The sequence below is a fragment of the Euprymna scolopes genome, chromosome 21 (assembly GCF_053919585.1).
Source record: "Euprymna scolopes isolate OS-2025 chromosome 21, ASM5391958v1, whole genome shotgun sequence".
Taxonomy (NCBI): domain Eukaryota; kingdom Metazoa; phylum Mollusca; class Cephalopoda; order Sepiida; family Sepiolidae; genus Euprymna; species Euprymna scolopes.
The window spans coordinates 50,845,410-50,857,907 of NC_136502.1; the positions used below are offsets into that span (position 1 = coordinate 50,845,410).

General features: G+C 30.3%; 1 protein-coding gene across 2 annotated transcripts; it reads right to left on the reverse strand.

The window, feature by feature from the left end:
• Nucleotides 1–658: 658 nt before the first annotated feature.
• Nucleotides 659–10,763, reverse strand: LOC145242273 (uncharacterized). 2 transcript variants are annotated; one of them, XR_013862681.1, is made up of 3 exons: nucleotides 10,412–10,763; nucleotides 2,963–4,211; nucleotides 659–1,090 (listed from the first exon to the last, which is right to left on the reverse strand). XR_013862681.1 is itself a non-coding variant. In XM_080105289.1 (2 exons), the coding sequence occupies exon 2, from the start codon at nucleotides 3,883–3,885 to the stop codon at nucleotides 3,253–3,255; it is 633 nt and encodes a 210-aa protein (XP_079961415.1). In that variant the 5' UTR covers nucleotides 3,886–4,211; nucleotides 10,412–10,763; the 3' UTR covers nucleotides 659–3,252. The 2 variants fall into 2 exon arrangements, 1 of the variants encoding a protein (XP_079961415.1); XM_080105289.1 differs by having other exon boundaries at nucleotides 659–4,211.
• Between the last annotated feature and the right edge of the window lie 1,735 nt (nucleotides 10,764–12,498).

A 12,498-nucleotide genomic window follows, 5' to 3' on the forward strand; every position in this document is an offset into this window, starting at 1 on the left:
TAAATTTTCACAGGAACGTGTTAACTAAAAGTATTTTCAATGAATGAAAATCATCTCAAAAACCAAAGGTAACATGGCAACACACAGAGAAATATATCGGCAAGTTGAAATGCAAAATGTTCATTTCAACTTGCCGCAATATTTCTATTACTTTAGCACATGCACAAATTTATTCATAGCTTGAACAAAGGTTTTCAAATCAGTCTATCTGTGAAGTCGTGTGAATGCGACACGGCCAATAATGTAGAAAACTTTTAATCTAAGGCGAATATTACTTTGTCTGCATCACTCATATCAGTAAGTTAGAAAGTTTAGAAGTAAACAATTAACAAAGATAACATTAGTCTCTCCCTTCTAAGTCCATTCTTTCTTTCCAAATAAAATTTGGAAGAAAACTCAACGCACATCTGCTTGTGTCTTTTCTGCATGAAGTATTTTATTTGTTTTAGTTAAACAAAGTACTTAAAATTCACTCATAAAACGAAGTAAAAGTTCATAAAAGACCAGCACATAAAAGACCCACGCATGCATGTATAAAGTCTTATTTTGTTACTGAAAATATAACAAAAAGAGAAAAAAGAAGACCAGCACATAAAAGACCCACGCATGCATGTATAAAGTCTTATTTTGTTACTGAAAATATAACAAAAAGAGAAAAAAGAAGTCGAATCATTTATTAGATGTTTTTAAGTTTGTGAACAAAATGATATTGATAAAATGACGAATTTGCCCCCCAAACAATGTTCAAAATCGTTTCTGTGCATGCATCCACCAAAATTAATAAAAAACAATATTTTGAACCAATCAAAGAACTTCATGCTTGTGAAATATAATGTGATTTCCATGATAAAAATCATTTTTAAAAGTCATACGTTTTCAGATGATAACAGCTTTTAATCATTTCAAAATATTATTTTCTTAGAGTGACTGTTCATTAAAAATGATCTGATTTGAAAAATCATTAAATTTTGGATTGTATCGTATCAGAGCATTCACTCAGGTTTACCCGGAACATGATGTCTACTGCTCAGGTTTGCTTGCAATGTGACATAAGACGCCACGCAATGAGCAGACGACTTTTGGATAAATACTGGAAGAGAAAAAAAATAAAAATAGATGTTACATTGAAAACATAGAAACTAATAACACTATGAATTTATCATTGTAAGACAAACAACTACAGATGCCCAAAGTAGTAGTTGTTTTTTTGTCAAAATAAGAAATTAATTGGATCCTAAAAAGAATTGCATTACATTTGATGTTAGATGCATCATTGCAAAGAGATGCATTACTGCAAACGATATATATATATATATATATATATATATATTATATATGGTTGGCGGTGCACAACCCTTTTAAAACTTTCTTTGACAAAAAATAAATTAAAAATAGCAATTGAACCCTTTTTAGAACCTTTCCTTACAATTTCATTTGAATAAAAAAATATAATTTGTTTTGAAAAAAACCCAAACTTTTGTTTGCTTAATATTATCTATCAAAAATCAAAACAAAAATAATCATAGTAAATCGCTCTCTATGCATAAACAATGTTTACCATGAAACATTAAAATGAATATTAAAACAAAATTACAGAACGTTTCGGCCAATTAGAACCCTGGCTTTTGTCAGGTGGTAAACCGCAGCAGGATAGGAAAGTCGAATCGTCCAACTACATCCACAGCAATTACTGCTTTCCATAGTTTTTTGCCATCTCACCACGGAAGGCAGTAATTGCTGTGGATGTAGTTGGACGATTCGACATTCCTATCCCACTATGTTGGATAGCAAGTTTTTATCTTTGATGCTGAAAACAACAACTCAGCGGTTGCATGCAAAGTTAGGAAGGCACACAAAGGAACGACACAGAAACAATGTTCGCTCAATTTAGACATTTTCTTGCTATACGCAGAGATAGAGGATGACAGGTTCTGATGTTCAACTACTACCATGTGTTTTATATAATTACTAGCGGGGGGAGGGGTACCCGGCATTGTCCGGGTATTTGTAGGTGTGTGTGTATGGGGGGGTAATTAATAATCCTGCTTAAATATTATAAAAAAGACGATGTAAAAAAAACAAAACCAAAACGAAAAAAAATGGCATAAATAAACCTGCGTATGGGGGGGGGGGTAAACTAAAGAATAAGCGAATTAACAAAAAAAAAAAACGTTTGGTCGGGAGGAGGGACTGAACCCGGAAGTGGAAAACAATACCAAATACTTAACGATCTCAACCATGAGTACGAGTAATAGATTAGCATGTTAAGTTAAAGCTTATAAAGCTAAAAGAAGTTTGATTGACAGGAAGACGCTAAATGAGGTCATCGCACAATCGTTATTTTTAGTTTTCACTTCCCCCAGATGACGATGGGAAGTGGAGGGAAAGCAACGAAAGAACGTTTTTCACTGTATTTATACTAAAATGCACGACAGAGGACAGAGCGAAATAGCACGAATCTCATAAAAGTCTACGTAAATAAATCTAGAGATGACCCGCGTTCACAAATCCTAGGTATTATGATATAGAGGGTATACAAACAGTTTTAAGCGATAGTAACGACCCCGGGAGCGTGTGCGAAAGAAGCTTTTGCGAGACATACACGAAATGGTCGCACACATTTTGTCTTTTATATATATAGATTTGGACTATTATCCTCATCTTCTAGTTCTTGTTTTCTACGACTACCGTGGTGAGATAACAACAACTACTGAAAGTAGTAATTGCTGTGGATGTAGTTGGAGGATTTGACATTCCTATCCTGACATGATTAACCACCTGACGAAGGCCAGAGGAATAATTGACCGAAATGTCATGAAACAACAACTAGAAAATGAGGATAATAGTCCAAAAATAATTTAAATAAATTATGCAAATTACTCATCTCAGAAGAATTCCAAATTAATTCATCGAAATTAGTTTTGTTTTTGCTTTTTACAATTTCAATTTTTCTGTTTCATACCATTGTTAAGATTTGATCATCAGTGACAGTCGGCATAGTCCGGCAGGGTTGATGTCATGTTCCAGGTAAAGCCAAACAGACTTTTATATACGCCTGCTTCAAAATCTGCACAAGTATCAAACGTCCAATTCAATTGTTATCATATATCCAGCTGATAGAAATCTTCAGAGAGAGGACATTTTAAATCTAGTCTTGCCAGTTTTTATATTTTCTTGTAATTTTTATTTCAATTTGTTTTTTTGTTTTGGGGGTTACGGTTTCAGTCGTATGTGCGGTATCCTGCTGATGGCTCATGCTGACTCATCCTTTTTGATGTGAATAAACATGTGCTTCTGTAAATGTTCTTTCCTTGCAAACGATGAGGAACAGACTTTACAAGAAAACCGTTTGTCGCCAGCGTGTATGCGCATGTGCACCGTTAAGTTACACTTTTCTGTGAATGAGGAGCCACACACTTCACAAGCAAAGGGTTTCTCTCCAGTGTGTACGCGCATGTGGATCTGCAAATATGGCTTCTGTGAAAAAGCTGAGCCACACAATTCACAAGCAAAAGGCCTCTCCCCCGTGTGAGTTCGTATGTGCCTCTTTAAATCAGCCTTTGTCGTGAATGATAAGATGCACACTTTACACAATGGACAAGCATAAGGTTTTACCCCAGTGTGCACTTGGACATGCCTCTTTAAATTCTGGTTTGTAGTAAACGATGAATCACATACTTGACAAGAATAAGGTTTCTCTCCCGTGTGAATCCGCCGATGAACTTTCAACTGAGATCTTCCTTTAAACGATGCACTACACACTTCACAGGAAAATGGTTTCTCTCCAGTGTGGATGCGCACATGAACCTGCAAATCAGATTTTGTTGTGAACGATGAACCGCATGCTTCACACGGATAACGTTTCACAACAGTGTTTTTCGGCATGTTTTGTTTTTCTATTTTGGCATTTAATATTTTGGGATTAAGGTGTCACACTTTTTATGTGAAAAAAGATTTATTAAAATATTTAAAAAAGAATAAAAAGGACCTTCTTCTCCGTGGATATTTTGTGAACAAATTAGATCTGTAGTGTACATTCATATCTCTGTTTAAATTAGAGTTTGTTGTACATTATAAGCTATACACATTACAGCAATTTGTTTTTCTGCTGTGTTTGTTGTGAGTTCATGTTTTTTGCTTTGCATTAATTTATCAAATAAAACGTCAGTAGAAAAGCAAGTGCTGGAACCATTTTGTATTTTTAGTTTTACCTGAAAATAAATAAAATATTCAATTTAGCAAATAATACATTAAAATAAATATTAAGTATATGTTAAAACAAAATACAGAAATTTCTATGAATTCAACAGTTGAAGAAGCTTGTGACAAGGTTTGGATAATAATGAATTATAATCGACAGTGGCATGACTAATGTATCGGAGCATATTCATTGAGACTGAGAAGCTATTCTAACATAATATCTCTTAAATGTTTCTCATTGAAATAAATTCTATAGCCATAAACTTTGTTTTAGGCCTATCTAGTGGGAATACCTGGCGTTACTCGGGTGTGAAGAGATGGTGTAGTAAGGAGAAAAAAAACAGAAAAAAAAAATAGATGCAGCCTCGGTGAAGAGAGGTGTGAAAAAAAAAAGTTTAAGTGAATGGTAAAATAATTCAGTTTTTGTTTTAAAAGGAAAAACATCCCATTATGTAAGCCTCGAAATAAGAAAAAAAAAAAAGAGTAGGCAGGCAGGCTCGAACCTGTAACATGAAGGCAGAAAAAAGGTGAAAAAAAGCAAACCGCTTAACCTCCGTGGCCACCATGACATATGACTTCACTGCCATTCAAATTAAGGCTACTCATTGCAAGTGCATATGATGACTTAGCAAAAATGTTGGTGAAATTGGACAATTTTTCGATATTTGTTGTCCAAAGGATTGAGCTTGAAAACGTTACCCATCTTGTGAGGATCCATTGCGTGTGTGGAAAGTTTTTGTGAGACATACACACAGACAGACACATTTTGCCTTTTATATAATAGACTAGCGGGGGTACCCAGCATTGCCCAGGTGTTTGGAGGTGTGTGTGTTGGTGGGAGGGGGATGGATAAAAAACAGAAACCCTGTTTAAAATAAAAAAAAAAAAACCTTGCCCTGGTGTTTGGATGTATAAAAGAAAAAAAGTTTTGATAGGAAGGTAAGTTCGAACCTGAAGCCTTGACGTGAAGGTGGAAAAGAAAGGGAAAAACCTGACATCTAACCTGCTCAGCCAGCAGGGGAGAGGAAGTGAAAACTGTCTTAATTTAAGGATTATAAAGTTAAATTGACAGGTGCGCGAATGAGGTCAAACATAATCGGCAGTTAAGTTTTGCTGCGTCAATGCAAATTTACTCATCCTTGTAAATTCTGGTTGTAAAACGAGTATTAAAATGAAATAAGAACCATTAAATACTTACAAACGAGTATTAAAATGAAATAAACATTAAATACTTACAAAACGCTTTACATAATTATGAGAAAATTAATGGTTCAAAGATTTTCACAACTTTAAATATTTTAGATAAAATTATAAGATTATTTTCTGCAAAAATTTTAAGGGTATTTTATGGGTTCATCATATCAAATGATTATCTCATTTACATACTTAGTTATGATTGGTTGGTTGGTTGTTTTGCAGCATATCAACCCTTTTCAGGTTATTTAATGCCGAATCCAAAGATTTTGAAGAAAAAATTTTTAATAGAATATATTTGTTGTTTTCAAGTCGGTTTCTATTTAACCCATAGTTGGAACCCTAACAGGTACTACCACTCCGGGTCAGAGTGGACCTGGGGGCAATGGTGATTAAAGGGTGGTTCCACACTCCCCAAAGCCCACAAGCCGGGGCCTCACCACTGGATATAGTTTAAGGTCATATCCAGGACCAACTTAGTTATGAAAATCTACATTTTGACAAAACAAATTATGCAAGAGATATTTGATTTCATAGGAAACTTAAAATCAAAATGTTCTGCAATTTAAGTTTCATACAAAAACTGAAAGATGTGACAGATAAAAAGTCCATCTTCTGGTTTCTAACCTTCCTAATCAAACACCTTGTCTGCTATTAACCTTTTTATAAAAGTGTGAGAATAAGCTTGTTTATATTTTCCATTAATTATCGATTCATGTTTCATTCTCTCAAAAACCAAAGATGGACAATTTATTTTTTTTAGACTGTATAATGGTATGTTGATGAGTTGGATTATTTTGATAATGTATGGAGATCTATAATTTATTTTATTGATTTGAAAAATGTTTAGCTGGGAATTATTTTTATTTTGACTTCAAAGAAAGAAACTAATGTTCAAATATTTCTAACTACATAATAGCATTACTTGCCTCACCATGTTGTTTGTACTGTATTAAACTACAGCAGCACAAAGCAACCACTACATATTTAACAAGTCATCAAAATAAGGTTCATAAATTACAAAAAGATACATTAAAATAGTGAACATTTTATGTTGCCATAGTGTAAAGAAGATGGCAACACAATCATCTTTGGTGATATTCAATTTTTTTGCTCATGCATCTATCAATAGATTGTCTGTCATGCACCAAATGGTCATTATAAAAAAGTCACATAAATATATTTTGGGGGGAAAATTTTATTTTATTTTTTTTATTTAAAAATTTGCTGGAATATTTGCTGCTTGTACAGAATAGTGAATTTGGAAACAAACTCATTTCAGCTGAAAACATTATTACATACTTGCTTCATGTCGAAATTAGTATAAATTCCAAAAATTATGAAAAAATGATCTAGTAGAAAAATAATTAAATAAAAAAAAAAGAATTTATGAAGTTGATCGATTTATAGAGTTTTGTCATGTGTTTTAGTGTCAAAAAGGGTCTCAAAATTCATGGAGAGTAACTGCGCTAGATCATTTTGACTCTAAGTTATTTCAAGATATAACATGCCGGACCATTAATGCGGACGATTTTCTTTTAAAATTTGAATATATGGCGCTATGGAAGTATAGGTTACTCTAGATCCAACAGCACAGATGGCAGGTGAAAACCCTGATTTGAAGAAAGAATGGTCCGGTTACTAAATCAGACTTCTGGTTTCATTGTAAAACAAATATACAAATTGGCATAAAAGAAACCATGAAACGTTTTTGCACAATTTTATTTTTTACATATATTTTACAAAACTAAGTACTACTTGATTAAATTTTGCATAAAATAATAACTAAAATGCTTCTGTCTTACTGTCTACGTTTTTTTTTTTTATAAATGGAATACAATTTTTTTTCTAATGGTTTGAATTTGTTTTAGTATTATAAAAATATATTAGTTTATTAAATATTTATTAGAAAAATAGAATAGAATGTTTTTGTTAATTTTTTTGTATTATCATTGTTTTTTCTTTTTTTTAAAAAAGAATACAATGTTTTTCAATGGTTTAGATCTGTTTTAGTATTATAAAAATAGATTACCTAGAAAATAGAATACAATTCTGTTTTTTTTTTTGTATTTGAGCAATAATTTATTCATTTATTTTATTGTGTGTGTGTGAACATTTTTTTTTTTACTGAAATATTTTTTAAGTAAAATACTTTTGTGTAAATAAAAAGAAACATTTAAACATGCCCACCAGCAAATTTAAACTAAACAGGACGTCTGGTCTGGTAAGCAAAACAATTATACATCAGTAAGCAATTTTCAACAAACACCAATCTAGGTCGCCCATACTTCTGTAATGCCGAATTGGCACATCTTCTACCGGATTATTTTTTGTAGTTGTTGGAATTTATACTAATTGACACATAGGTATGTAATAATGTTTCCACTTGAAATGCATTCATTTCAAAATCTACTGCTCTGCACAAGCACCGATTTCTTTTTAAATAAAAATTAAATAACAAGAAAAAATCGATTTTCACTTGATTACTGAGAAGTAAGCAAACATGGGCGGATAAAGATAGAGGGACATAGTTTTGAAAGCCGATTTATCGTAATTTTTTTGTAGGTTTCCGACTACTTTTTGATTGTATTTGAAAGATTAAAGACTAAACTTAATTTCCAAAAGGTAAAAATATTTGTACATTTGAAAAAAACGTTATGAAAAATGTTTTCACGGCGAGCTAGATTTTGAAGTTAAATAAATTAATTGTAAAAATCCTTTAAAAGATAAATATTACTTTTCTGGATCTATTTCAAAGATAATTATTGAATTAAATTTAAAAAAAAAACACATTGTTTATGCAAAAAATAATTTAATTAGCCTTCAAAAAGCAAGTAATTCTACCATTCGCCAAAAACGCAACAAATAAAGGTTTGTAAACACGATTATACGAAAGCCCCAAATTACAGCCAATCGAAACGTTTTTTCAAAATGAAGTCATGATAGTAAAAGGAGGTAGGGGTGTCAAATTTCTTTTTTTCCCCCAGACGTGCATCCGTACATTCCTATTCTGAACGTTTGTATCAATTTTTATCATTTTTTTAATTTAATTATTTTTTATGTTCTTGTTTTAAAATTTTTTTTTTTTTAATTATTGTTGGAGATTATATAAAAATTATGTTACGCCAAAAGTTTCACATTCTTGCGAGCAAGGAAATTATTAAAATCTTGCATATAAAAATTATGCGAAATCTGTGAAAAAAAAAAAGTAGAAATTTTTTTTGCTATTATAATTTTTTTTGTGAAATATTAAATAAACAATGCTTAATTCAATGGTAATATCGATAGTTCGAGAAATACATTTTTCTTCAAGTTATATCAAATTCATAAATACGGACTTTAGGGTTTTTTTCATAATGTTCCTGTAAAAATTATTTTATTTCTTTTTTTATTGTTACAAATTACGATGCTTTATTTATGTAAAAAAAAAGCAAAAATAAATTCTTGCATTTTTTATTTACTACTGAAAACCATAACTTTAATAAAGGTATTTTTTGTTTAAACAAAATAATACATTTCCATTAAGATTTCAATAAAAATAATTAGTTCATTATATTCTGCGATCATTATTTGATAAATACTGAAAATTTCATTAAAAATCGGTTAATTTCTTGACTTTTGGTGAATAAAGTAAAGGGAGAGGTCAAAATGTTTATACACTTTGAACATCGGCATTCATTTTGCCCGTACCTACTGAGAAGCATAAAATAATTCAGATTGAACAATAAACTGTATTTTTTCAAGCAAATAATTACTTTTAATGTATAATCATTTTTATCCGTTTGAAATAGTCTAACTTTAGCTTAAAACGTTTAATACAAGAAATGAAATAATCCACCGATTGGCAGCTCACGGCCACAAATTCGGAATAGGGGCGCATGAAAAAAGAATTCAATATCGCCCACAGTTTTAACAATTTTTTTTTTTTTTTATCAAAATAGTTATTGTTTTACTTAATGCCGTTGTACACAACATAGTGTTTATATCAGAATTATGAAACATTATTTCAAAGATGAAATAAAATTTTGGGTTTGTATTACTATACACATAGATTTGAAAAAGTTGTCAAAAAAACAAATATATAACAAATAAATGTTATCAAAGGCAAGATAACTTACTTTTCTACCTAACTGGATATGTTTTCAGTGTTTTTAGTCAATGTAACATGTTTATTCAGCTCGAAAAACATATAGTGTTTACCGATGTATTGGAAAATTCAAGATGGCGCCTCATTTCCTCTTTAACACGGTAAGTTTTGGAAAAGGTGTTATAAATAAAAAACTAGACAAAATACTATTAAAAAACCCGCCGAATATATGTCAACCTATGTTACGGTAACATATATTGAGCGAGTTTTGACAGTATTTTATCCAGTTTTTTTATTTTATTTTATTTATAACACCTTTTCCAAAACTTACCGTGTTAAAGAGAGAGTCAGACGCCATTTAGAATACATCGGTAAACACTGTAAGGCTTTCGAGCTGAATAAATATGTTACATTGAATAAAAACACGAAAAATATATCCAGTTAGGTAGAAAAGTAACTTATATTGCCTTTGATAACATTTATTTGTTATATATTTGTTTTGTTTTTTGACAACTTTTTCGAATCTATGTGTACAGTAATAGTATTACTGAGTAATACAAACCCGTTTTATACGAATTTTCTATTTTTTCTTTGAGTATCGGTTTTTGAGGTGAAGAAGCGTTTCGTTTCTCTACCAAACGAAAGTCGAATCACTCCTTTAACGCTGAATTTACCGATCGAATGAATCGATAAACAAAAAAAAATTATTATCAATTAAATAATGCTATTATTATTATTATCATTATTATTATTATTATTATTATTATTATTATTAATTTGAAAAATAACATAACATCTAACTAAAACTTCTTGTTTTATTTACCCAAATAATTTGAGTGAAATGAGTTTTGAAATTACGTAATTACTCACAAACAACTTATTGTTTATTTAAACTGTTTTAGTAAAAAAAAATAATTAAGAAATACTTACTGGTTTTAGAAACTGGTGATGGAGTAGAGTTTAATGAACTCTCCCACTTGATAAGCCAAAGAAGTTAGCTACACGGTGTAGCAGTAGCACAATATTTATCTCGTTTCCTGCACGAAATATATCGACTCGACGTTGTTTGAAGGTTCGACCATTTTATAGTTACGGTTGGAATTAAAATTGATAATCTTAATTTTTAAAATTCCCGTTTAGAATAAAATTAACAGCTTATCTTTTTTATTTATTTTTTTTTTTTTTTTTAACTTTTTTTCGCTTCAAAACTAGATGCATTGCCACTAAGATGTAAAAGGGTAGTTAACTACTAGTAATAAATATGCATATGGTGTCAAGAAAAAATAGAAACAAAAGGATTAAATGTACATATTTCATTCGCGGTTCAGTATTGAGAGGTAATAATCCTTCCGGGTTTCGAAAACGTTGTCAAAAAACAAATATATAACAAATAAATGTTATCAAAGGCAAGATAAGTTACTTTTCTACCTTACTGGACAATTTTTAGGGGTTTTATTTAATATAAAATGTTGGTTCAGCTCGAAAAACATACTGTGTTTTTAAATGTATCTGAAAAATACAAATGGCGGCGGACTCTGTTGAACACGTCAAGTTTGGCTAAATGAGTTAAAACTAAAAACTATACAAAATAATGAATATATGTCATTGTCAGCCTATGTCACGGTAACATATATTGAGTGAGTTTCTAACAGTTTTTTGCATAATTTTTTAGTTTTACTTTTAACTCATTTTCCCATATTTAACGTGTTCAACATAGAGTTCGCCGCCATTTGTATTTTTCAAATACATCAATAAACGGATCAAGTAAAGAATAGATGCCCTGTAGCAAAAGATCAGCGCACATTTCAAGTGATACCGGTGACTCGACCAAGCACATGTAGAAGCGCATGGCGTTGGTTGTTTGTAACGTCAGTAAAAGTTTGCGGTAAACACTGGAATATTTAGACTTACTGTCTTTCTAAGCTTATAACTTCTTGAAAAATGTAATGGCCCCTATTTTGTTTTTTTTTTGTTTTTTTTTAATTAAAGGAGCAAAGACCAACATTTATAAAAATGACAGGTTTAATAACAAATTATGCAATATTTACTTTTTAAATCGTTTTTCCTTAAAAAAGATTTAAAAAAAAACCAAAAAAAAAACGAAATTTTACTTCCTTCGATTATAAAAAATATATATTAATTCCAAAAAATTACTTACCTATAAACACTAGTATTCGATGAGTAGTTCAATTGTTCATTGTTAAGAATTTATCCATATTTATGCTTATATTCCATGTCCTTTTTAAATAAAATACTTTTTTAAACAAGGATTAAAAATAAACGCGAACTCACATTTTTTTTTTTTTAACTGTTCAACTAAAGGGAGACAAGTCTGATTTTATTCGCCTTTATAATCTGGTGCCTTGAAGGGAAATAATTTATATGTCTTTTTAATGCGTGCTGTAAACCAAATTTAGTATTTCGGTCCTCTGTACTTAAAAACCGAACATATTCACTTATAAGTTTTTATTGTTAAACAAAAAACCAGTTGGCCGATTTATTATTATTATTATTATTATTATTATTATTATTATTATTATTATTCTCTTAATAAAATACATGAGTTTTTGATTGATATACTTTAATAGTTCTCTATCGGCTGAATTTTTTAATTTTTTTTATATATATTTAAGAAAAGAAAACATTGAATGAATGAAATAGAAAAAAATGTTGTAAGCATCCCATATTTACTTGACATTCTACGCGTAACATAAGCTTCCACTTAAAAAAAAAATAATAATTCAACGTGGTTTTAAAAAAATAGGTTTTACACTTTGGACTTTACAGGTAAATTTCTAAAATACACTGTTCTTTTTTTGTTTTAAATTAGAATATTTTAATTATTGATCTGTTGTCTTCAATTTGTGATATATAAAACTTTGGTACATAAATTAATTATTAAAATTTTAATAGACATTTAAAAACGAGGGGGGGGTGAATTAAAAAAAAAAACGTTTGTCCAAAATATTATATTCGGTTTATTTGAAAGAGCATAAAATTTCACATTGACCCTGAAA

Excerpts from the sequence above, each read along its gene's own strand:
- LOC145242273 (XM_080105289.1), bottom strand. The coding sequence starts at position 3,885 with ATGCCGAAAAACACTGTTGTGAAACGTTATCCGTGTGAAGCATGCGGT.